The following is a 27,163-nucleotide window of genomic DNA, read 5'->3' as shown; positions in this document are numbered from 1 at the left end:
CAGTAGGAAGCGAAAGGCCAAACAAAATTATCAGAGTTGATTTGCAAGCACCCTCACCTTTAGAGCAAAACAGTAGGCTGGGGCAACTCCAGGTGACTGCTCAGCTCAAGGTGAAGCATGGCAGACTGTGATCAATACTCTGACCAGGTAGCACCTCTTAAAAATCAAGGACTACTGTGAATCATATTGTAAAACAGAGGCCTGAATTTAGGTCACCCGCTAGTCACTGACACTAGTAAGCATCAGTGAAATAATCCTTGCTCTATACACAGTTGTTAAACCCCTACGTAAGTCTTGCAAGAATAAACTGAATCCAGTATTTTATACTGTCTTCTGTAATGTTCTCTCCCATCCCAATGAAATATAAATACAAAATGTTCACAATTATTTCAACAGCACATTTTTTCTTTATGGTGTATAAGGTGGTGGCTTTTCAAAAGGAGGAAAATATGGTGGGGAATAGCGAGGAGGAGCATTGGAGGACCACATGTAGCTTGGAGATGGTGACATTGACTGGGGGTCATCTGAAAGGCCAGAAGGAGTGGAGGCTGGAAACACACTGGAATGCTGTGCAGAAGAGAGACAGATACTTTTGTCAATAGCAAGCTTGAAAAGAATACAAGGTAAATAAGCATTTCTTAATCTCCTACACTGAAAGGGACACTGGTCAGTTTAAAAAAAAAAATTTATCAAGCAGTATGATGTTCCTAATGTTTTACACCTTGATCCTGCAAACACGTGTTATACACATGCTTAACTTTATTCAGATTAATAGCCCCACCGAAGTCAAGTTAAGCAGATGAGTAACCATTGGCAAGGTAAGAGCTTAAGATTGTTAAAATTTAGAATTAAATTTGATTTCCCTTTCATCATTTCTGCTCTTTACTTAACGCATTTAACTAAGCTTACAGAATTAACACAGACTAGTCAATTTCATCCTCTGTTTTTCATACATTAGACCATTGCTGTAATGTTTAGGTTGCAACCGCTGCCTGAGAATCAAATCTTTCTGTATGTGTGTTTGGCTTTTATATGAATTAAGGGGAAGGGGGAAACATGACTTCAATTTTGTAAAACCAAATTTGTCTCACAAAACTTACATATTTCTCCTAGGCTACTCAGTAGTGTCCCTTTAAATTGATGAAGGCAGCATGGCTTATTCCTATTTTAGTAAGCATTTTATTTGGAAAAACAAAACAGTCAGATGGCCAAAATAAGTTCTACTCCTAAAATTGTCTTCATGTAAATACCAAACAATAGGTTTAAAGCATTCCACCATAAAATATTGACACTGTTAGAAAATTGTTAACATGTAGCCATCTGTCTAGAAACAAGTCAAACAAAGGAGTTAGGAAGAGGGGATGAGACACAATGAAGCAAGCCTCAACACTTCATTCAATCATTTCTCCCACAAGATTCCCTACGCTTTCATCCATGACCACCCTTTCGTGGGCTGCTCTGGGTGCTCCCCTCTTTGCAGTCAGAGCCATCCCAAAGACCCACTTCTACTGCGACTGGTCATGGCTGGTCAATAATGGCGAGGTTGTGAAGGATTGGGGATAATCTAGACATTTTAGCATTTAACGAACAGAGCACCATACAATTGTATTATATGCCAGGTTATAACAAATTACCGCTTGGACCTCCTCCTTTTTTTTTGGTTTGTCTTTTATACCGTGAATGTTTTGGGCAGCCTGCAAAGCACCTTGTATACTGATGAAGTTACTTGGTACCTTGCAGTAATCTGAGAGCCAAGAGTGACTTATGGTGAGGACAAAATCTTTGCATTGTGCTGCAAAGGAAGATACTATGTGCACATGTGTCCTGATTGTGTGTCAGAGAAGAGCATTTATAGCTTTGTGGGACTCAAAGTAAACAGCAATAGGGTGTGAAGATAGGGTTTAGCCTTTTGGGGCCGATTGCCTGTGTGAAAATTGCTTTAATTAAAAAAATTATATTAGAGGTCACACACACACCCCTCACTTCTCTATTACAGATCTGTTACAGCTTATTGTGTAAATATTGTGCCACAAGTTAAAGGCAGGCTTGGAGCCCTGTGGAGCAGATTGTGAGAGTCCACAAAAAAGTCTCCGAAACCAAAGGCTTGTGGTTTTGATTACGCTTTTAGATGGCAAAACAGCTTTCCCTCACCTCTCGATTAGGGCCAAGCCCCTCCTCCCTGCCAAGTTTCAGCCGTTTGAATCCCCCAAAACTCTGAGGCATGAAATATGGGGTGACTTAGCTGCGGCGGGTGCTGCTGTGGTATTGGCTAGAGAACACAACCTTGGGTTTTAAACATTACAAAGCACCCATGTGTTGCTGCCTAGCAACAGCCATGAGCCTTTGAGGAGAGCCGCCTTTGTTGCAGCTGTGGAGTAGGCCTGGCTTATTTTGGCTCCAGCCAGCAGTCGGATTTTATTAATGAAGCAGGCCACTGAAAGGGCTGCACTTTTGATTCCTTCTTGTCTAAAAGGAACAATAGGCGGAATGGGCCACTGCTGAGATGAAACAACCTACTTATTTGCATTTTCTTTTCAGCGCCAAACGTGGCTTGCTACCTGTAGAAGTTAAAGCACTGAAGGAGTGAGCCTTTCCCAGCTGATCATTCCCTGCCCCCTACCCTTCCCAACACACAAGGTGAATGACTAGCATAATGCTATTTTCATGCAGAGGCTGACAGTTTCCTGCCTGCTACATTTGTGCCAGGCATGTTACAATGGGATGAGAGGCAACGGTCTGCTGCCACTGCCATTGCAAATGGCTGTTTCAAGTGATTGGACTGTCATGGACCACAAGAAGCCTGTCTAGGCTCACACCTGGCATGAAACAATCTCAACCCAACCCGAAAAAGTTTGTGTGCCTAAAAACTAACAAAGACTCAGCTCAGCCACGCTGATGACACATGCACAAAGTTGGAGAGAGTTTGCCAGTGGTTAGGGAAGGAGACGGAGTCAGGAGACCTGGGTTTTCTATTCCAGGCTCTATTAGAAATGTTGGCTTCTTTGTTTTCTGATCAAAGTGATAGAATGACTGTGCAGAAGAGTTAATTGGCTAACTCCTTGTAGCAGAAGATGGGCAGTCCTTCGGGAGGGATTTAACAAGAAGGGAGTGGCCTCACATTCCACGCAGAGGGAGCTGTGTGGAAGAAGGTGCAGAGACATTTCATGGAACATGCAGACAAATGGGGCACTGAGGCTGCCACCAGAGGAGAAGTGGACTGAGAGACAGAGATGGGTAAGTAGGGAGAGGCAAAGTTACGCAGGGCCTAGAAAAAGATGATAAGAAACTGGAACAGTCTGAGGGAACAATTTCCAAGGCCCTTAGTGACCTAGGAGCTCAAGTCTCATTGAAAATCAATGAGACCGAGCCTCCTCGGTGTCCAAGTCACTTCTGAAAATGGGACTCCAGTGTTTGTGAAAATGTTCCCTTTAGTCTGCACACAGGTTTTGTACCCATTAAACTGTCCCAGTTTAGGAATAGCATATTCATCAGTACAGTGCCTTAGAAAGGTTCTTGTCAGTATAGTTCAGTTTGGTAAATGTACAGGAATCGGCTATCTTGAGGCAGCCCTTTCATAGCGGTGTAAGTCCACAGTCCGGGGGTGGCACTGATCTAGCGAAATTGGTACAGAATGTATACATGACAAGCCTTAAAAATCCTGAGTCTAGGAATACTTAACAAAATCTTCCTGATGTCAGTATCAGAGGGGCGACAGAACCTGGAGGGCTATTGTTAAACAGAGAAGACTGAGGACAGGGGAAGGTTTGAAACATACATTGCAGCTTCTTTCTTAAATTATCAAAAAAAGCCACCAAAATACTAATCATAAATAAGGATCCAGTTGTTAAACCCAACAGCACAAATGTTCCGAGTCCTGGCACACCTCCCAGAGGATACTTCGGCCATAGGGAAGGGATGTAGAGGACCATGCAGGATCATATTATGAATTTCTAATACAACCTATTCTGAGGGACCTCTCGGTTTGGCCCTTACCACGTGGCATGTGTGACACTTTCCACGGGTACCCAGCATTGGGAGGCACCTCACTATCACCTGGCCTTAGCATGAGGAAGTCTTGTCTGTGCCTGCTGCGGATCAGCTCTCTGAAACCACCAGTCTCGGGCAGCAATAGCATTGCCTTCCAGGCCACCGGAGGCCTCGCTCTCTCTCTACAGGTTAGCAATAGGCACAGTCCTATCCCTGAATCCTCTGAGCATCCCTCTGGCGTGCTTAATCCCTGGTCCAACTACAGAACTCTCAGGCTCACTACTCCCAAAGGAACAGTTCACACCACCTCGCAAGAGCCAGCTCAGGATCACCACTCCTCTTAACACACAGCAAGTAGATAGATAGGTAGTGAAAACAAGAATAAGTTTGTCATCAAAGAACAGATTCAAGGGATGGCAAATAAGAATATTAGAAACAAATGGTTACACACAAAACAAACTCAAAGGCTAGAGCCTGAACTTCACTTACTAGACATTGCCCTATCTCCTACAAAAGTTTACTCCCAAGTACTTTTCCCAGTGTTTTAAACTAGTTTAGTTGAGATCCCTTCTCATATGATCAAACCTGCTTGAAGGTTTGAAGCCTGAAGCCACCAAAATACTAATCATAAATAAGGATCCACTTGTTAAACCCAACAGCACAAATGTTCCGAGTCCAGGCACAACTCCCAGAGGATACTTCGGCCATAGGGAAGGGATGTAGAGGACCGTGCAGGATCATATTATGAAGTTCTTACACAACCTATTCTGAGGGACCTCTCAGCGTGACCCTTAGCACATGGCACGAGTGACTTCCTTCAGGCTTTTCCATTCAGCCTGAAGGAATCACTAGAGGTTCATCTGCCTCCACATACTGATTAGCATGTTGCTCAGACAGTCAATGGTCGCCCACTGTGAACTATGCAATACTCAATTTAAAAAGGGAGGGGGCCAAGGGATAGCTCAGTGGTTTGAGCATTGGCCTGCTAAACCCAGGGTTGTGAGCTTAATCCTTGAGGGGGCCACTTAAGAGATCTGGGGGAAAATCAGTACTTGGTCCTGCTAGTGAAGGCATGGGCTGGACTCAATGACCCTTCAGGTCCCTTCCAGTTCTAGGAGATAGGTATATCTCCATTATTTTATTCTTTTATTCTTTTTTATAACATGACCAGCCATGACACTAAGATGAGTGACTCTTCCCCCATGCCTGACAGGAGTACACAGACCACTTCTGGTGACCCACCTTAACTCACAAACATAAAGAACATATTTTTTAGTATATATACAAAAGTCTTCACATATTTTCTGTACATATATCTTGCAATGATTCTGATTACTTGCGTGGCAGGCTTTCACTAGAGACCTTACATGATATTCTTTGGCAGACTACAATGTAGATACCAGACCCAGGGGATCTCTGTACTTCTGGATGCTCCTGTGCCCTCTGCGCGTGGGCATCAAGAGATCCTTGGGTTGCAGTAGGGTTGAAAGAGGCACAATTTGTTACATTTCCCTGCAGGCAGAGTCTCGGCTATACTGCCTGAAGGTACGTCTATACTGAAATCACTGGGTGTGGTGGCAGCTCACACAGACATACTGGAGCTAGCTTTAATCTAGTGAAGCTGCGGCAGCATGCACTTGAGCATGGGCTGTACAAGCCCCCCTGGAACTCTGGGCAATTACTTGTGGAGCCAGATGAAAGCTAGCTTGGGTACGGCTACTCGAGCGGCAGTCGCACCCTGTGGCTGCAGTCTGGACATGCCCTTAGTGAAACTTAAATACAGGGCTCAAGAACAGGGGTTCTCAAACTGGGGGTCAGGACCCCTCAGGGGGCTGTGAAGTTATTACATGGGGGATCACGAGCTGTCAGCCTCCACCCAAAACCCCGCTTTGCCTCCAGCATTTATAATGGTGTTAAATATATTAAAAAGTGTTTTTCATTTATAAAGGGGGGGGTCATACTCAGAGGCTTGCTATGTGAAAGGGGTCACCAGTACAAAAGTTTGAGAACCACTGCTCAAGAACAAGGAGCAGGTTTGCTGGGAAGTTCTAGGGCCCTCTGTAGATAGACCTCTGGGGAAGAGAGACCTTCATGGTCCCAAGACAAGGGTATTCTTATCTAGTTAACACTACTGTCCGTTGTGCCATACCTGGAAGTCATACGCTGAGTATGGTGGCAGATGAGGCGTGCTGTGGTAGTAAGTGTTGTAAGAAGTCACCTGTGGCCTCGAGTAATAGGACACTGAGGGATGTGTGTTTTCAACTGTACAGTTTAGTGTAGGAAGGGAGGGAGTCTGTTGAGACAAAGACACACACAGTCTGACACAAAGGTTAACCTGCACCTATCCCACACTCCCAGATAACTGACACCTGCATGACTGCAGAAGTGATTTAAAGGAACAGTGACTGATTTCAGAGCCAAGTTCTGGTGAATTAACAACTTGCAAATCAGTCTGATTGCTCTGAAGTCAATTCATTCTTCAGCTATTCAGTGTTTCCTTTAAGAATGAACAGAACAAACTGGCCAAAGCCCATCCCATACTAGTACTCAAATGAAGTGGATTTTCAGAATGGCTTCACGAATGGGAGAAGGAAACTGTTCTAAAAACTGGTTAGTCTAGTAGGCTGATCTCTAGTTTGCACCTGTGCACTAAAATGCATTGGACACTACAACTCTTCCTTCCAGCAGAATTCAGAGATGGTTCTGTATTTCTCTCTTTGCATACTTTACAGTCCATTTGGTTTGGACTGAGCTTAGGAGACAATACTACTTAGCTATGCATGACCAGGAGGCAAATCTTTACCAGTGACTTGGCATGTCCCTCATATTTTGACAATACACCTCTACCCTGTTATAACGTGAATTTGGATATAACACGGTAAAGCAGCACTCCGGAGCTATGCACTCCAGCGGATCAAATCAAGTTCGATATAACGCGGTTTCACCTACAACACGGTAAGATTTTTTGGCTCCTGAGGACAGCGTAATATTGCAGTAGAGGTGTATATTTTGGTTGGGATGATTTTGATGGATTTTGAAGAGAGAGTAGGACAATCTATTCTTCTGAAATCAGGCATGATAAAGAGCATGTTACTAATTCTGCAAGAGGAATACATCATCTTACCTTATCATCAAACTCTGTCCCATCCTTTTCACTTAGTATCATGCCAAATGCATCACAGAGGACAGAAAAGACATGAATTTGCTTCTGTGACTATTCAACTCTCCTTCTATTTAATGGAAATGGTGGTGGTTGTTCAAAGAGTAACCAGGCAGCATTGACTATATGATCCTGTGTATGCCATAGCACAGTGGTTTTCAAACTTTTTTTCTGGTGACCCAGTTGAAGAAAATTGTTGATGCCTGCGACCCAACGGAGCTGGGGATGAGGGGTTGGGTTGTGGGAGGGGTTCCGGGCTGGAGCAGAGGCTCTGGGTTGGGGCCAGGGATAAGCAGTTTGGGGTGCAGGAAGGGGCTCTGGGTTTGGGGGGGTCTCAGGGCTGAGACAGGATTAAGGTGCAGGGAGATGAGGGTTGGGGCTGAGGATGAGGGGTTCATGATGTGGGGGTGCTCAGGGCTGAGACAGGATTGGAGCACGGGGTTGGGGCGTGGGCTTACGTCACGTGGCTCCTAGTCAGTGATGCAGTGGGGGTACTAAGGCAGGCTTCCTGCCTGTCCTGGCACCGTGGACCACACTGCGTCCCGCCAATGGGAACTGGCCAATGGAAGTGTGGAGCTGGTGCTCAGGGCGGGAGCAGCGCGCAGAGCTCCGTGGCCCCCCTGTCTAGGAGCCGGAACTGCTGCTGGCCGCTTCTGGGGCACAGCATGGTGTTGGAACAGGTAAGGACTAGCCTGCCTTAGCTGATGGGACTTTTAATGGCCTGGGTCGGCAGTGCTGACCAGAGCCACTGCAACCCAGTGCCTTACATTCCATGACCCAGTACTGGGTCGCAACCCAATCTGAAAACCACTGCCATAGCACATGCCCTATTCAAGCCTACTGAAGTCCCACTTATTGTCAGACCAGTATTTCCATCTTCTTCCAAGGCACAAATTATCTTATCTGGTTTCCCTCCAAAATCAGCTTCAGCTGTTTTACACAATGAAGAAATCAAGTGGATAGATTTGGATGAACTGAATGGTAAGTATCCTGTAAAATTAATATAATGGTGATGGTAAAAATTCTGAAACAATTCATAGACCTAAGAACCACCTAAACATGTTTCTTCTTAAAAGGGACATCAGGCAAAATATTCATTTTAAAAGGGAATTCCTCCATGGTGGAAGCGGAGATTGTTGCTGCTGACTTAATCTTACATTTCGTCATGTGCTTATTTGTTAATCGTTTGCAATTCCCTTTGCTTAGGCAGTGTTGTCAGATCCGCCAATTTAGTCAGTTTCACTTTCTGCTTATAGTTATTTCAGTTTCTTTTTCTCAGCACAAGCACAATGGTGCGTGATCTGGATTCAAACATAGTAACGGATAATTAAACAACCACCACCTGTATGTACTGTAATGTCACTGCCAGTGAGGTTTTTAAGGCGGTTATAAAAGAACACCCTACATTTGTAAGTCTAAACTTGTCTGATCATATCCCTTTCATTTCACTTGCAGTCTGCATCATCTTACCATGTCCTTAAAGCCTCCAAGGACTGCAGCTGTGATGATCCCTAGAAACAATCCGACTATGTTTAAAATTGTCGCTGACCAGAGCAAGTGGTAAAGGTGAATGATATCCTGGCAGCTGCTGACATCAATATATTCATAGTACCCACCAGAAATTTCCACTCTGCTGGGTTAGAAAAGAATTAAATAGTATAATAAAAACCAAAAAAGCCCACCTGAACCACAAACTGCATTCCTGCAATGGACCAGAGTCCCAGCATCAGTGGGATGTTCCCAGAAGTAAGGCCTGTTGGAGTAGGCTCATCAGGTTGTGACCTGAATTTTGACATCTCCTCCCCACATGATCATGGCAGTGGAGAATACTCATCCTGAATACACAGTGATGGAAACATATCCCACAAGCCCCCCTGAATGTCACTGAAGTCAGTGAGTTATGGGTGGGTGAAGCTGCAATCTCAGAGTTGCCTCTTACATTTCTACTTCATGTCCTCCAGTTAGCACTGGGCTGCTTATTGCCAGAATAATAGATACTTAACCAAATGCTCTGTCCTAATACAGCACCACTGATCTCAAAGCACTGTCCACACTTTAAATTTCTCACCCCTCCCTGAGAAGTTGGTCAGCATTACCACAGCCATTTGATAGAGGGACAATTTATAGACACAGAGGACACATAGCTTGACTAAGTCTACACAGTAGCAGAATTGGGAATTGAACCCTGGAGTCACTTAAGTGAAGTTTGGTAAAAGGCTGATATTCTATATGTATGTCATCAGATGTTTACATAGAGCCTTTCAATCCAACCGTTCCCATGTGCATTACAGACTGATAACCTCTGCACACGAGCTAGCCCATTCCCCTACTGAAATTCACACAGCAGCTGCCCTGGATGAAGTACTAACAGCTCTCTTACTGCACCCAGCAATATAACCTAACAATTACATGGGATGTAAAGATCGTAAGCCCTCAGGACCCTGCGTTTAGATTTAAGACACATCTCATCTTGCACATTAAGCTCCTCCTCCCCGTAAAACAGCAAATAAAAGCATCTGCATTATTTGGCTATGGCAGGAGGAGTGCCATTGCCAACACAACGGCCCTGAATCCTAAAGGTTGGGTTCTTCCATAATCACTCCTTTCTGATTGCACTCCAGTAAGTAAATCAGATGAATCTATAGTGGCGCCTAATGAATCCTGTTTAGGACATCGTAAGCATTTGGAACATGCAGGTCTCAGTACTCACAAACCACTTTGATTTTTATGGTCACACACAAATTCAAATGATGTGGCAAAGTCCAAACCCTGCAGGAGTTTTGGGGAATTGGTACATTTTTCTGCCAAATCAATTTTTTCATCAAAAAATTTTTTTTTGGTGCTCTGAAATTGTGTGTGAATTCAGGTCAAATGTGACCAAGATTTTTTATTTTTATTTTTTTTTTGAAAAGTCAAAATGTTTCATTTCAAAACATTCTGTTCCAAACTGAAATTTGGCCAATTTAAAAAAACAAACAAACCCAAAATAGCCACATTGAAACAACAATAATAAATTATCCAAAATCTTTTGACTGATTTGAAACAAACTCTTTTTGAGTTTTCTGATTTGATGAAAAAATTTAAAAAACAGAGAATATATTTTGTTATGGTTCTAATCTAAATGGATCTTTTTGGGTTCAGTCTAAAACCCCCAAAATCCATTATTCACTCAGCTCCGAAATTGGTGAAAAAAATCTTGTATTAAAAGCTTAGATCTCCAATTTCCCAGTCCTAAGTTCTATGCCCAGATCTGCATGGATGTTGAATGCTATTTTTAGTTTACTCACTTTCCACAGTTGTATAGGTCACAGCAGAAGCAGGTGTTGGTTTTTATTTTAGGTGTGCAAGGTCCCCGGCGCTGTGGATTACAGATCCCCTGTGTGAACACAAAGAGAAGGGGGATACAAGGAACCCGGGAAGAGATGAGCAATGGCCTTCGGTCCTGTTTCTCTGAGGCTTGGTCTATGCACCGATTTTGTACCAGTGTAACTATGTTGGTTGAGGGGGTGACTTGTTACTGATACAGTTCTACTGGTACCACCCCAGTGTGGATGAAGTATAAAGGTGCCTTATACTAGTGTAGGTTATTCCCCTTTCTGTACAGGAATAGTTCTGCTAGTATAAGCACATTCAAACTGGGATAGCTCCATCCACACTAGGGGGGTTCCCATATAACTACAGTTGTGCAACTTGTGTGTGTAGATCAGCTCTGACAGAAGGAGCTATTCCCCTCTGCCTCTCCTCAGTTAGTGACCTATGGGCATGGACTTGTCAAAGGGACAGTGCAAACTGAGAAAAAGATTTCTGGGCCAAGACCATGACATGGTGGGAACTGCTGGATGGTTACTGGCAAGTAAAGAGATACAGGTGCATGTGTCCAACTGATCCCGGTTATTGCCAGGCTTCCTCTGGAGATGTGACCTCCCTGGAGCCAGTGAGATTCGATCTTCTCCCTGCCCATCCTGCACCCCAGACAAGTGCTGGGGGGACATTCCAGTTCAGGAGGGGAAGTCAGGGAAGAAAAATGGATTTTGCTGGCAGGCTGATTGATTGTTTTTACCCAGCAGCTCCTGAAAGCGGCTCAGCTGTTTGGAAGGCAAGTCCCAGAGGATGCAGAGGAGTGCCCAGGGGAGGCAGTCAAAGGTGTCCAATACACATGATTTATCACATGGGTTTCACCCACTCCATGTGATTGGAGATGTTCCCTCCTTTTCAGGGAATACATTTCTCTGTCCCAGTTTGGAGGGGGAGCTGCTTATCTTAGAGCTGGCCAGAACTGTCCTTCACTTTTCCCCGGTCAGTGTTCGCCATGGAAACGCTAGCACAGTTGCCTCTGCCTCAAATGTTGACCTGCTGAGAGCCGAAAAGGCTACACAAATGGACACGTGTCCTTCACCTCCTCTCTGCTGGTCTCCTCTGTCAGGTTGGGAGTCCCAGACAGGGCTCCATGCTCGCTTGCTCTGGTTCGCACCCCTATTTCCAGCACGCCCCACTCCCAAATGCCCTCTCTAGTCCCCGCTGTGTTCCAGCATACCCTTCTTCTCTGCTGTGCCCCCTTCCATCACTGGTGCCTCACACTCCTCCCTCTCCAAGACCCCAACGCTGAGCCCCTCCTGAAGTCCTGCTCTCCTGTGCACGCAGGGAATTAATGGCGGCTCTGTCCCCGACTGGTCTGCAGTGCAAACACCTCCACGCCACTGCCAGCCCTGTTAGAAAGCAATGCCGCCAAATCCGCTCTCACCTCGGGTGGAGTCGTACTTTTGGAATAATACTGACATCGGCCTGCGTACAGTGGCCTAAGATCCTGCAGAAGAAAACAAGGGGTTTATCATATCATTCAGAGCCAAGCCGAGGTTCAAATCTAACACACTGTCATATATCTGAGCAGGGAGGAAGGGCCAGACTGGGCTGGATTTTCAAAAGGGCAGCGTGCCCGCACAGACACCGGAGTGAAGGGGCTGGGTTTGCAGAAGCACTCAGCACCCAGCAGCTCCCATGGAAAACCGTTTGAAAATCTGGCCATGGAGGTGGGTATGTCTTCACTGCAGAGTTAACCCGAGTGAGCAGCACACAGGCCTCGGTCCCCAGGTTAGCCTCGCTCACATGTGAGCAGCCACGCTGGAAAGCCATACCGGAGTTCCTGTGTCCTCACTCAGGACGGCACTCAGTCCTAGGCATCATGTGACATCATACTGACACCCACACGGATTACCGGCAGGGTTAGAACCTTTAAATCCCACCGCACGCATCTCTGCCTCTTGAGCTAAGGGAGTCAACAACAGCAGTAGTAGGTTGTTCTTTGAGTGATTGCTCATATCGATTCCAAGTAGGTGTGCGCGCCGCGTGCACGGTCGTCAGAAGGTTTTTCCCCCAGCAGCTCCCATCGGGTCAGCTGTGGAGCCCCCTGGAGTGGTGCCTTTATGGCACTCAATTAGGACCTTGCCGACCCAGTGCCTCCTCAGTTCCTTCTTACTGCCAGTGATGGTCATTGGAACAGCGGTGACTTGCTTAGCAAGCTCTCCTCGTTTTCCCTAGCTTTCAGTTTAGTTTAGTTCACAGTTATTCCTAGCCTCGTTAAGTTTAGTTTTAGTGGTTTTGGTTGTTAAAGGAGATAGCTGTTGGGAGTGGGAAGTATTCCCCTTCACCCCGACCGCGTTCCCCGTGTTGACTTGGGGTATGCCTAAGTCCCAAAGGTTCAAACTCTGCAAGTCCTGCAACAAGCCTATGCCAACGGGTGATCCCCACGATGCTTGCTTAAAGAGTCTGGGGGAAGCACACTGCACGGATAAGTACAGGATTTGTAGAGTTTTGCCCCAGATCAAAAAAGGCACATTATGGAGGTGGCACTTAGACCGCAACCTACATCAGTGTGGCAAGACTCAGCACCGAGCTCATCGGTGGTAGAAGTGCCACCGCAGAAGGACTTTGGAGAGACCCGTGGCATCGCCACTCTCCAGAGTCTAAACTGGCGGGATCGACCCAGCACCACTCCCATTCCCTGATGCGGAAGCAGCACCAGAAGCAGGGGAGGAGTGGATCTCCAACTCTGAGATCCACCCCTTTGGAGTCGGCCAACAGGGTGCATCCCAGAAAGGATCACCCAGGGCCAAAGACTTTGGAGCCAACACCATTGATTTTGCTCCCGGAAGGGGGACAGTCAAGTCCAGTGCTGTTGGACTCCCCGAGCCAGGTCATTGAGGATGTGGAAGTGCCATCCAACCCAGGCACCTTTGAGGCCTCGAGGGATCTCATCACCATGATGGCATCACGCTCCCCAGTCCTTCGAGCCAAGCATCTGGTACCACAACGTGCGGCAACGTCTTGAGGCAAATCATGGCACCGCTCGGAGTCTCAGCACTGCTCGCAATTTCGGCACCGATCAGACTCACGGCACCAGTCCAGGTCGCACCAGCACTCCTGATCGCAATACCGATCCTCACGCTGATCCTCATCATCAAGCAGGTCGCACTCCCGGCACCAGTCATCTCGGCACTGGTCAGCATCCCTGCACAGATCCCGGTTTCGGTACCACTCCAGATCATGGCACCATTCCCCAGCCTTGCGGCACCGCTCCCCAGTCCAGCTCTGCTTAGCACTGCCCTGGCCATCACGGTCACAGTCCCCATCTTTGGACTTGGAGACAGGGTCTAGATACTCAGAATGGGGCCAGCACCGGTTAGAGTGCGGAAGGCCTGAGGTGGGGGCAAGGCCATGGCCTGCGCAGTGGCAGCAGTGGCCATTTTGGAGCCTATGGGCATACTACCAGGCCCAGGGCACCCAATCCAAAGATTTCTGTTCAGCGACCTCTGAACTGCAGGTGCCAGAAGCATCGGCCAGTCATCTCACCCCTAGGGGTGCCAAGGAGGTACCGGTCACAGTACCTTCCCTGGAACCAACCCCAGTTCCTGAGCCTGATCCAGGTGTGATTGGCCCTGACAGAGAGGTGGGACAGGAGGCCACTGGAGACCAAGAGGGTCCAGAGGACCATGTTCCCCCATTAGCCTCCTCGACATCCTCCCTGGATGAGGAAGTTGCAGGCACCTTCGTCTCTGGACCACCCCATAGACAGCCATGCCCACCAGGACCTCCTTCATAGGGTGGTGGAACAATGGGCCTGCAGGCCGAGGAGGTGGTAGAGTTGGAGGACCAAATGGTCAACATCGTGGCCTCAGAAGGCCCATCAGGGGTGGCTCTATCCCTCATCAAGACTATACAGGTCAATGCTAAGACCATTTGGCAGACCCAGGCCTCCATCCCTCCCACCGTGAAGGATGTGGAGAGGAAGTATTTCGTCCCATCTAAGGGGTACAAATACCTCTTCACACACCCATTGCCTTGCTCACTGGTGGTGACTGTAGTAAATGAAAAGGAGAGGCAGGGACAACAAGCCCCAGCACCTAAGTCCAAGGACACCAAGCACCTACATTTATCTGGACCCAACGTGTACTCTACGGGGGGTTGGGGGGGACTGTTGCCAACCAGCAGGCAATTCTGAGTAGATACAGCTTTAACTTCTGGAACTCGATGCTCAAGTTTAAGGAGCAGGTGCCAACAGAGTCCATGGAGCAGTTTGGAGCAATAGTGGAGGAGGGCAAGGCGGTGGCATGGAACTCTTTACAGGCTTCACCAGATGCTGTGGACCCAGCAGCGTGCACCTTCTCCTCTGGTATTGCCATAACATGTAGCTCCTGCCCGAGGATCAACAGACCATGCAGGACCTGCCTTTCAATGGGGCAGGTCTGTTTGCGGAACAGACTGACTCTAGGCTGCATAGCCTAAAAGACTCCAGGGCGACCATGAAATCCTTGGGTATGCACACTCCAGCAACCCAATGCAAACATTTCAAGCCTCAGCAGCAGCACTCCTATCCTCCTCGGCTGAGGCAGGACTTTTATGGGAGAAGGGGCAGGAATGGCAGACACAAGCCTTCCCACCTCCTGCCCGGGCAGAGCCAGGGCCCGACTGAACCATTGCTGGGTTCAGAGCAGGCCTTTTGAAGGTTCGCCTGAAGACAGTATGGAAAGGAGTCTCCTTCAACAGCCCTCAGCCCTCCTTGTCCCTAGTAACCAATGCGTCAGCTCTGGGAGGGGGACGCATCTGGGAGACCTTCAAACGCAGGGCCTGTGGTCACAGGACGAGCTCGCCCTCCACATCAATATCAAGGAGCTGAGGGCAGTGCGACTAGCCTGCCAGACCTTTCAGGCCCGACTACAAGATCAGTGCGTAGTGGTTCTGACTGACAACACCACTGCCATGTTTTACATCAACAAGCAGAGTGGAGCTGGGTCCTCTCCCCTGTGTCGGGAAGCCTCCAGCTGTGGGAGTGCCACACAGCCCACTCCATTCACCTGGAACATCCTATCTACCAGAATGCACTGGCAGACCACCTCAGCAGGTCCTTCCGCAATCACGAGTGGTCCATCTGGCTGGATGTCATACACTCCATCTTCCAAAGGTGCCACCTGGAGCAACAGGAAGTGCCCAATATTCTGCTCCTTCCAGAGACACAGCCCAGATTCAATCATGGACGCATTCCTGCTACCTTGGGGAGGCCGCCTGCTTTACGCCTTTCCCCTGTTCCCTCTAGTGCAAAAGGTCCTACTCAAGGTCCTCAGGGATGGGGCAGAGATAATTCTGATAGCTCCGCTGTGGCCTTGACAACACTGGTACACCACACTCCTGGAACTGTCAGTGGACACCCCACTCATGTTCCCTCTCCTCCCCGACCTGATCACTCAGGACCACAGTCATCTTCACCACGTCGACCTGCAGTCCCTCTACCTCACAGCTTGGAAGCTTCACAGCTGAACCCATGGAGCGTCTGTGCTCAGAACAGGTAAGGGAGGTCCTCTCCAGCAGCAGGAAGCCCTCCACTAGAGCCATGTACCTGGCAAAGTGGAAAAGATTTACTTATTGGTGTGACCAGCATCGTACACCCTCTCTTCAGGTACCTGTATCTCTCATCCTAGAGTACCTTCTGCACCTGAAACAGCAAGGCCTGGCAGCGTCCTCTATAAGGGTACACTTCGCTGCTATATCAGCTTTCCAGCTGGGAGCATCTGGATGCTCTGTCTTCGCCAACCCTATGGTTGGTCAGTTCCTCAAGGGTCTGGAATGGCTACATCCCCAGATCCAGACAGCCTGTTCCCACGTGGGACCTTAATCTGGTCCTTTCCAGGCTAATGGGGCCCCATTTGAACTGCTGGCAACTTGCTGCCTTCTAGATCTGTTATGGAAGGTAGCCTTTCTGGTCACCAATACATCAGCAAGGAGGGTGTCTGAGTTAAAGGTTTTCCACAGGGATAAGGTGCAACTCAGACGTCACCCAGTCTTTCTTCCCAAGGTTGTGTCACACTTCCACACACTGTTCTTTATCCTAAGCCTCATGCCAGTAGCCGTGAGCAGAGCCTGCACTTCTTGGATGTTCGGCGGGCGCGAGCCTTCTACATCGAGCGCACTAAGCCATTCAGGAAGTCGAACCAGTTGTTCACAGTGGTGGCAGACTGGATGAAAGGACTCCCGGTCTCATCTCAAAGAATATCCTCCTGAATCACGTCCTGTATCCAAACTGGCCAAGGTCCCAGCCCCAGCTGTTACAGCACACTCCACGAGGGCTCAGGTCTCAGCAGCAGCAGTCCTTGCCCAGGCCCTGATACAAGAAATCTGCATGGCAGTAACTTGGTCCTCGGTACATACATTCACCTCTCATTACACCATCATCTGGCATCCCAGAGATGATGCAGCTTTTGACAGAGCAGTGCTCCAATCAGCAATTCCATAACTCAGATCCCACCGCCTAGGTAAGGCTTGAGAGTCACCTAATTGGAATCGATATGAGCAATCACTTGAAGAAGAAAAAATGGTTATTCACCTTCTTGTAACTGTTGTTCTTCAAGATGTGCTGCTCATATCCATTCCAATACCCACTCTTCCTCCCCTCTGTCAAGAGTAACCAGCAAGGAGGAACTGAGGAGGCGCCAGGTCGGCAGGGTCATATACTGAGTGCCAGTATGAAGGCACCACTGCAGGGGCTCCACAGCCAGCCCGATGGATGCTGCTAGGGGAAAAACTTCCAACGACTGTGCATGCAACGCGCGCATACCTAATTGGAATGGATATGAGCAATGCATCTTGAAGAACAATGGTTACGAGTTGAGTAACTGTTTTTTATTGTCCTCTATATGAGTGTCACTAGGACTTCTGGGGGCATGTCCCATGGTTCTTTATGCTGCAATCAGCTGAGCTGCTCTATGATTCTTTTCATGTAAATTGTGGGAGAATTTATCCGTTGTTCAGGGCCCAAACGGGGAACCGTGGAAAGGCACTGGAGGACTAGCAGCATAGAGGTGGTTTATCCTGCATCCTCATTGCACAGCAGATGGGTTACCAGTCTGAGTGAAAGCCTCGCACCAACTCAGCCTAGACCCCAGATGACCCAACCTATGTGGGCTGAAAGCACCACTGCACTAGGGAGAGGGGGGTTTGTATATGGATGGCGAGGAGTGGAGGGGGACTAGCAGCATCTCCCAGGTAAGAGCTCAGGCAAGAGCAATGAAGACATATCTTTATTTAGGGAGCTGTTGGAAGCTAGCCTCTCTAAAAGATCTGGCCCAATGCTTATAACAGTGTGTTGAGGTAGGGGAATGGAAGCAGAAAGAACATGATGTACTCAGAGGTACATTAACACTTGTAAAAGGTGATTTTCTTGGACTGGCACAAGGTGAAGCAAAGCCAGACTCAGGTTCATTAATCAAGATGCACAAATCAGAGCCTGGCACTCTTGTTGTTCTAACTGATCTGCTCTCGCCATCACATACAAACATTGGGGGGTTGGCAAAGATGAGTCTCAGACTCACATAATTGTGCAGCAGGCAAAACCAGCAGATCTTTAAACAGCAGTGCTGAGATCAGGTCCAGAGAGCCAGGATCAGCCAGGAATTTAAAACAGCTTGATATTTTTACCTAAGCTAATACTTTATGTTGCACAGAAACATGGAAGTCAGAGATGGAAAAGAAACCTACTCCTCAGAGCCAGACAGACAAGCAGAGAAATGCCAGGTGACATTTACACCTCTACCCTGACATAATGCTGTCCTCGGGAGTCAAAAAATCTTACTGCGTTATAGGTGAAACCGTGTTATATTGAACTTGCTTTGATCCACCGGAGTGCGCAGCTCCGCCTCCCTCGGAGCGCTGCTTTACTGCGTTATATCCAAATTCATGTAATATTGGGTCATGTTATATCAGGGTAGAGGTGTATATTGTTGAGGATTAGATTGCTTTGTTGTGGTTTGAGGCATTCTATCGGTTCACTCTCTAAAATATGGCCCAGGAGCAACTAAGGGTGTATGGCCTTAATAACCTAATATATGCCAATATAGCTAATAAATCTAAGATCTCAGCTGTTATGCTGAGCCCACTATCTACCATACAGACCAATACTATCGCACTGTTTCCTGATGCTCCCCCATCTGTCTGTCTGTATCCATTTGTTATCTCTTGTCTTATACTTAGATTGTAAGCTTCTTGGGGCAGGAACAGGGGAAATCACCAGCATCTATTTGATGGTATGCCTCCTTACACCTGAAATTTCCAGGTCACTAAACTCTTCCCACTATGTCTCACTGCTATCCATCGAGCTTCGACACCAGAAGAGTAACACATATACAGAGCCTTTCACACTGATGTGCTTTACCAGTGAAACCTATCACTTCATCCACCACTGAAATGCAACTACTGCTCAAGTTAGGTGGCTGTTGAACTCTGCAGAGAAAATGAAAATCACACATTGGACAGTAACTGAAGAGGAATATTGTATCTGAGACCATGGCTACAGAAACACAGTACAGAGAAGACAGAAAAAGCTTTGCCAAGTTGTCTTTTAGAAGGTATTTTCCCTTCAGTTCAGACATGAGATTGATCCACTACGGGGTGGAATGCCGGGAGTGTAGGTATAGGAGCATGCATATTCCTTTGGAAATACTTACTATGTGTCTGGCAGCAAAGACACCATCAACTATGGCACAGCAGAATGCAGCAATGACTCCAAAACTGATGAAGACAATGGATGCAACTAGCTGTGGAAGGAAAACAAAGCAAAGTATCATCTGCTTCAACAAAATGTTTACTACTTCACACTTACATAAGGAGATTTATAAAACCTATCTATCCCAATCAATAAACAGCCAGATGATCAATGGACCAAACACTGCCCTAGGCCGTACCCACGCAGTTTTCACTGAAATCAATCAATCGGATGCACATCAAAGGCAAGGATTTGTCACCAAAGAAAGTTTTTGTGAATGCATCACAACCCATGTGACAACTATAGAGCAAAACAGCACAGGATTCTCTGCTGGAAAGTGTATTGGGGATCTTCTGTTGTAACATAAGGGTAATCAAGACTTACAAGCGCTACACTAAGTGTTGTAGCAATTGATTTGCTGAACTAGTCAAATTTGTTGCTATTTTGAAATTGGCTGTCACACAGTAACATGTATTCCAGTTATTAAATAAACAAAAATACTTGGGCTGTTTCCAAAGAGTTTGTTATTGACTGAACATGTTTGTCAGCAAATGACAGATTTATCACTCTTCTTGGTTTCTAGATCAACGTCACCATGAGCTGAGATTATATAATTTTTATGGGAACCCCTACAATGGGCTAGATATTCAAGACAGGATGCTCCATATATAAAACCCTGAAACCAGAAGACACATGCCTAGCCTAGACTGTCTGTATTACAAGACCATATCACGTTTCTCTTTGACCCATCTGTATATGGTCTAACAGAGCCTGACTCTGGAAGTTCTCTGCATGCAGGGTTCCATTTGTCTTCAGTGGCAGTTCTGGGTATGGAGGATTTGCAGGAATGGATCTTTATGCTGTAAAGTCATCAGAGAAGGGACCATGTGCCTGATTCTCCTCGCAAACCAGCTCTACACCCGTGTGACTCCACTGCCTTCAGTAGAGGGCTCACTTAGGTCCGATCCTGCCACCAAATCCACATAAAGACCCTTACAACCATGGTGAGTCCCTCTGAAGTCAGTAGAGCTCTACGCAGGCACAAGTCTGCCTGCTAGGACCCAACTGCAAGATCAGTGCCTTGCTCCTGACTGCGAGTATAAGACAAGAACGAGGCACACTGAGAAATAACGAATTGTTTTACTGCCTGGTATTCAGTAGAGCTGAGTGAAGGACTAATGACAGGACTCCAGGCCACCCGGCTTTAGACTTTGCTACACCACAAGCCAGACTCACTGACAGTCGCCTTTTGAGCAAGCTCAGAGCTGATTTCTGGGCAAGTGCTGAATCCCAGACCAAATTCTTGGTTTCTCTTGATTTTGAGCTGAAACTCTGAATTTCACTTTGATTTTCTGGTTGCATTTGGAGCTCAAATATCACAGTTACACTCAGGAGGTCTGGATCCACAGGAGCTGGATCTCCATGAAGCCAGACCATGGTGTTCTGCAAGGCTCCAATTTTCAGGAACAAGAAAACCGGGAGACGTGCAGTCAGTGCAAGTCCCTCTCTAGACTGGATCTGGCCAACTGTGTATTGCACCTGCCCACATGGGGACAAAGCCCTGAGGCCACAGGGTTGATACTTCATCCCAGTGGCCATCAAGGTTGGATGGTAGAACCGTAGCACCGTGTATCACCACTACAATGTGTCCATGTATCAAGAGATTTATTCGCTGAGCTGCATCATCAAGTACTGATGCACTTTAGGATTGAACATCTCCCTCCGCTTGAGAGGAAAGGGTTCAGGTTACTAGCCCTCCCATCCAACTTGCTGTGGGGAGGAGTTTCTTGCCTCCCTCTTCTGGCAGCTGTTCTTTCACCCACTCTCCCTCTTCCTCTATTGGGGGGTGAGGGGGCTAATCTCACTTGTGGGTTGCAGCTTTGCTTCCCCACATTCCAATCAATTTCAGCATCAGGAAAATAATCCCATCTCCCATGTGGAGAAGAACTACACAGTGGCAGATGCAGCTGTCCACACACACGAAGTGGGAGAATTGGCTGGCTACCATCCCAGTCACAGCAAGGGCTGCGGTGCCTTAAGGTTGGTCTCCAGGCCCCCTGAAAGCAGTGACTCAGATGCAGCAGCTCAGCATGAGACTTCTAAATTATATTACGTAACGATGACAAACACAGAAAGCCAGGAAATTCGCTGTCGAAAGTGACCTGCCAGGGAAAACAATAATGGGTTTGTGCCCTTTTTTCGCACTTCTTCGCAATGTCTAAATAGAAGACCTTGTTCTCTCTGTCTTCTCCATGAGAAACTCAGGGCTCCTCTACCATATTTCTCCTGGAAGACTCCCTGGACAACTGGAGAATGGGTGTAATTATGACAGCACTAGTGACAGTGAAAGCGGAGCCAAGCAGAAAGGATATTCAGTCAGGCTGTGGGTTTTTTTCCTTTTTGCTACCACTCAATTCACTCAAACACGTGACAAACTTTTAGGAGAAAAGCTCTCCTGGCTAAAGAGTCATCCCCACTCCACACTTTCAATTAGGGGCTGAGGTGCACATTCCAGCTCTCTGGTCCTCCATGGAAACCTGTAGCCCTAAAGAGGGCAGTCAAGCCTGGCTAATCTGCATATTGCGAAGGGTTTATTTATTAAATAGCCAAATTTAAAAAACAATTTTAAATGTTTAAAATACAACAAAGGAATGGGGGAAGGAGGGCAGAGCAGACACCCAATCTACCCTGCTTTAAAATTATCTTTAAGGGTACGTCTTCTCTGGGGAGAAAAACAAGGTTAACTCACATTAGCAAACTCAGGTTAAAAGAGCAGCAAAGACACAGCAACTCAGCCATGATCAGCTCAAGTTCAACCTCATGCTCTCCTACAGGCTTCAACCAGTGCTGCTCGCCCAAGTTAAAAGCCAAGCTGCTGCGTCTGTCTTACTGCTATTTTAACCATGTTAGCTAACCTGAATTTTAAGAACTCCTCCCCCCCGTGGCGAAGATGTGCCCTAAGGAAGGATTGGCCTTCTGTTGAACGGACTAAGAACAAATGCCGAGCCTGCCCTTCCTAATGACTGTCTTGGTTGGATATTGCGGCCCGAACCTGCCTGCCAAAGTGCCTCTCGAAAACTGTTTGATCACCCCCTTGCCAAAATCCACTTGACTTGGTTAATAAGCATGGGGAGGGGAGAGAGCTCCTTGCTAGAATATGAATCCCTCCAAGCCTGCTCTGACCTCGTTTCCACTTGGTTTCACTTTCCTGCATTCCAAGAGAATGAGACGTCCCTTTGGAAAGGTTGATGTTGTATTCCACACACATATCTGCCACAGGCTTGAAATAGTGTGATTTTCTTTCTCTCTAAATTATCCCTGTCTCTTCAGAAGCCAGTTCAATGTGTGTTGAGGGATTGGGAGGGGAGGCATGTATATATGTGAAGGACTAAAAGCTGTTCATTTTGTCAAGGTTTTGTTTTCACCCTTAAGAAAAGGCAGCCGTATACCTGGATTGATGGCAAGACACTGCTTGGCGGGAACTGGCATATTTCCCCTGCAGAACAGAGAAATGCTCTAAGGGTTGTTTCCTATGCTTTTTCCACTCTCTGATGTTAAGGAAATCGGTCATTCGTTTACTGGCAGGAATAGAAAGTTGCTGTTGACTATGTGAATGGGCTGTTTTGGTAGAAAGTAGTATAGGGGTAGCATGGCATTGCCAACACTTTCAAATTTACTGCAAGTCTTTTGGTATTGGGTGTTCGTCTTGAAGTCCCAGCTTCTGGAGTCATGTGACTACTTAAGACTTTCAAAATGTAAGTTTCTACCTGCCTCGTTATGGAAGGAAGATTAAAAATGTGAACCCTGGTCCTCAAAAACCAGAAGCCAAAAACAATCCCAAATTATTATCTTTAAAATCTCATGATTTTTAAGCCAGCCTCACTATTTTCAGCCAGAAATCCCTCCCCTGTGAGAGAAAAAGTCGTTTTACAGAGCTGGGATCACGTATCCACCTCATTACTGATTCTATAATATTCAGTTTGCTGCTAGGGAGGAACGCAGGAGGTTAGCAGGAAGCTTAAGGAAGTCCTGAGCTCAGGTTACTGCCTGCCAAAGTTACCTGGAAAGGGCTGGCATATTTCTTTATCTGAAACACTTTCTGCTGTGTCTGTCACAGCTCCACAAAACCACCTTAGCCACTGAGGTGCCTCTCAGGGAGAGCAGAAAAATGCTAAGGCCCCGACAGTAAAGTGCTTCTGTAAGAGACACATCACCAGAGGGCTTTTTTTTTTTTTTTTAGCCTTCTGTGATTAAGAGACAAATCAGCATCAGCCCCTGAGGTCTCCTTCCCACGTGAGGCAGGGATCAGTACAGAGAGCAGGAAAATCCAGGTTGGGGACTGGATGTGTTTGAACCTGTCAGAATGAATGAAGACAAAGAACCTAAAATTTATCCTGTCTTGATCAAGCCACAGAATAGCACTTGTCAGTGAAGGTATTCACTGGGATCCAGTTACTTTAAATAACTTAAAAAGAAGAGGGCAAATGCAACTGGCTGCTGGCAGCAAGCAAGACAATCAGACAATCTCCTCTACTACCAGGCTGATGATGCAAGTACACACACGTTCTGCTAAGCAGGCTGCATTATCAAAGTGACGATGGGAGGCTGGACAAATAAATATACACGTTCACATGGAGGATGTTAACAAGCAAGGAGTGGTACATATCCCATCTGCTTGCAGGGACACAAGTTCTCCAGACTAAGGGGAAATTGACTGGGATAGCTATAGTGGAATAATTACTACAGAATAAAGTCACTTTTATTTGGGGTGACCAGACAGCAAGTGTGAAAAATCGGGACGGGGTGAGGGGAAAAATAGGGTCTATATAAGAAAAAGATCCAAAAATTCGGACTGTCCCTATAAAATTGGGACATCTGGTTACCCTATTTTTATTCCAGAATAGATTGTCTACACAGGGGAGTTGACCAGCGTAGCTATAGCAGAATAATTATTCCACAATAGCTATGTTGGTCAATTTCGCAGTGTAGACAAACCCTTAGAAAAACCTTGCAGGTCGGCCAAGTATGCAATTGAAGCAGCTTAATACAAGCCTGAAATCTTCATTACAGGAACATTAGCAGGGCTTGGAGCTGCTACTGGCTCAGGCCATTAACTCACGTTGAAATGACACAAGCAGATCTGAAAGGAAAGTGGTAAGAGAAGGCAGGAGATGAGGAATGTATGGGGGAGTAGAGGCAGCATGGGATGGAAAAGACAGGAAGGACAGGAAAAAAGGAAGAGGAGAATGAGAGAGAATAGAAAGAGAGTGAGGGAAAGAAGTGGAGGGAGAGGAGAAGAGAGGCTGGGGTTCTAAAAGGGAATTAAGACAACATACACTTACATTTCTTCTACAGGGAGCATGTCAGAGAGACTCTCTCTCCCCAGGAAATGCTCTCCACACTTTTCCCATGAAAGCCAGAAGGTGGATTCTCTCACAGTGACTCTCGGAATGAATCATGGCCAGGTCCTCAGTGACAGGCCCTGAAGTGCCAAGCAAGACCTCTCACTGTGCAAACACTACACTGGTGTTCTGCAATCTGCACTGGCTGCCCAGATGGAGTCTGATATGTAACTGTTGGCCTACACAAAGCCATGTGTAGCTGCAGGTTGACTTTAGCAATTATCCAGGACAGGAGAAATACTGCAGAGACTCTCAGCAGATTTAGGGCAGTGGTAGGGAGAGAGGGAAGATGGCACCTGCACAATTAGGTCAGTCAATTGTTTATTTTCTCTCTTCTTTAAAAGAACTTTCTAAATGGAACATAATGCCTGAGACTTTCTCTTGTCCCACAGCTAATAAACATTTCTGTTGGCAGCATGCTAGCAGCACACTGTAGTGTTAATCTGAATAAGCCACTGTGATTACTGAAGGGTTCCTTCTGCAAACATGTACTGAGTGCGTCTCTGACTTCCTGTGTAATAGATGTTGGCAGATCAAGTCCTAAGTTAGTAAAAGGTTGTATTTTATTAGCCTCTCATGTAAACATTACAGAGTTTCATCTCTTCTGGTAGGAGTTCCATGCCCACTGCATAATCACAGTTAAAACAGGCACCCTGATCCAAATGCCATTTTTTATCTGGCAAGCGTAACTGACTATAGTTCCTCTGCATACAGACACCGGAAGGTATCTTCATGGCAATTTAATTTCTATTCTGATACTGGAGCAGCTACCCAGGACATGATTATGGAAGCATCGTTAGCAGCTCTACAATGAAGGTTGTGCTGAGTTCTAGTCTATGCAGGGAAGAAAGCCCTTTTATTTGCTGTGACAAATATGTACTCTACACTGTAATATATGGAACCAAGTGTAAGAGAGGCAATGGGTCAAATGCTTTTCCTCAGTGCTGAACAATTCTGCTATGAGGCTTTTACCAAGCTAATCCACTGAAGCAGTTCATGGAGAAAACAGTATTTTTAAAGCTTCACCCAGGCCCTAAACAATTCAGTGAATATTATGCAACATACAAACCATCCTTGTAAAACTAGGAGTGTTTGACAGGAATAAAGGCCCAACAGCGGACACACTCAAAACACAGACAGGAACAGTGTTCCAAGCGCTAGCTGCTGCCACAGCAAAGGTGCAATCACCAGCCCACACAAAGTCATGGTATGGTCCTTGCTGGGGTCACAGATACCTTTTTGGACTGGGCCCAAGGGTGATGTCCTGATCAGGTAACAAACCAGGCCTGATCTAAAGGTGAACATGCGACTGACCTCGCTACATTGATTAGGGTTGTGAAAAATGTTGCACCTATATTGCCATAGTTAGATCAAACTAACCCCAGGCGTAGATGCGACCAGGTCGATGGAAGCATTTTCTTCCATCAGCAGGACTAGCTGCAGGCACCAGCCCAGCAAGCAGCTGCTTGGGGTGGCCAATGGTGAGGGGCGGCATGTTCGGGTCTTTCACGGCAGGTGTCTCAATCCCTCTTGGAGCGAAGGACCAGCTGCCGAATTGCCGCCAAAGACTGAAGCGGCGGTGGTAGAGCTGCAGATTGCAATCGCGACTTTTTTTTTTCTTTTTCTTTTGTTTTTTTGCTGCTTGGGGCAGCAAAAACCCTGGAGCTGGCCCTGTCCATCAGCATAGCTACCACCACTCAGAGAGGTGGATTAACTACACTGACGGGAAAACGCCCTTTCATCGATAGAGGAAGCATCGAGGCTGCTACTGTAGCATAGACGTGCCCAGGGCCAGTTCCAGCTTTTCTGCTGCCTGAAGCAGCAAAAGAAAAGACCCGTGGCACTTCCGTGGCAGATCAATCGCGCCACTTCTTCGGCAGCAGTTTGGTGGGGGGTCCTCCTTCTCTCCTCTTTGGCAGCAATTCGGCGGTGGCTCAAAGAGGAAGAGAGGGAATGAGGGCCCCGCCGCCGAATTCCCGCCGAAGATCTGGACATGCCGCCCCAACACTGGACAGAATGCTGCCCCTTTGAATTGGCCGCCCCAAGCACCTGCTTCCTACACTGATGCCTGGAGCCGGCCCGGGACATGCTCTGATTCTAGGCTGCTCAGGGCTTCGAAAAAAAAAAACTTCAAGTCACTCTGTTATTTTATAGGCAGCCCCATAAAGCAGTGGTTCCCAAACTTGTTCTGCCGCTTGTGCAGGGAAAGCCCCTAGCAGGCCGGGTGGGTTTGGTTCAGCCGATTGTCAGCAGGTTCAGCCGATCGCAGCTCCCAGTGGCCGCGGTTCGCTGCTCTGGGCCAATGGAAACTGCTGGAAGCAGCAGCCAGTACGTCCTTCAGCCCGCGCCACTTCCAGCGGCTTCCATTGGCCTGGAGCAGTGACCCGTGGACAGTGGGAGCCGCGATCAGCCAAGCCTGCAGACACGGCAGGTAAACAAACCGTCCGGCCCACCAGGGGCTTTTCCTACACAAGTAGCGGAACAGGTTTGGAAAACACTGCCATAAAATATGCAGGGCAGAGGTCAGGCATAATATGATCGTGGTTACTCAGCCAGCCCCTGAATATGCTGGTGCTGCAGCACTGTGAG

General features: G+C 47.1%; 1 protein-coding gene across 4 annotated transcripts in view; it reads right to left on the bottom strand.

Moving 5' to 3' along the window:
* Positions 1 to 333: 333 nt before the first annotated feature.
* The window catches only part of TMEM255A (transmembrane protein 255A), a 52,199-nt gene continuing 25,369 nt past the window's right edge, over positions 334 to 27,163 (bottom strand). Inside the window, exons 4-9 of one of the 4 annotated variants that reach the window (XM_032767062.2) lie at positions 19,135 to 19,224; positions 11,889 to 11,951; positions 10,435 to 10,523; positions 8,618 to 8,780; positions 6,137 to 6,280; positions 334 to 567 (exon numbers count right to left, since the gene is read on the bottom strand). In XM_032767062.2, the coding sequence (XP_032622953.1) occupies positions 409 to 567; positions 6,137 to 6,280; positions 8,618 to 8,780; positions 10,435 to 10,523; positions 11,889 to 11,951; positions 19,135 to 19,224 (708 nt within the window). In that variant the 3' untranslated portion in view covers positions 334 to 408. Of the gene's footprint in view, positions 568 to 4,204; positions 4,327 to 6,136; positions 6,281 to 8,617; positions 8,781 to 10,434; positions 10,524 to 11,888; positions 11,952 to 19,134; positions 19,225 to 27,163 lie in introns of those variants that run through there. The other 3 variants (XM_032767063.2, XM_032767064.2, XM_032767065.2) reach the window with 3 other exon arrangements.

This window comes from Chelonoidis abingdonii, chromosome 8 (assembly GCF_003597395.2).
Source record: "Chelonoidis abingdonii isolate Lonesome George chromosome 8, CheloAbing_2.0, whole genome shotgun sequence".
Classification (NCBI taxonomy): Eukaryota; Metazoa; Chordata; order Testudines; family Testudinidae; genus Chelonoidis; species Chelonoidis abingdonii.
Note: the sequence above shows the minus strand (reverse complement) of the source record. Positions and strands in the feature narration are given on the sequence as shown.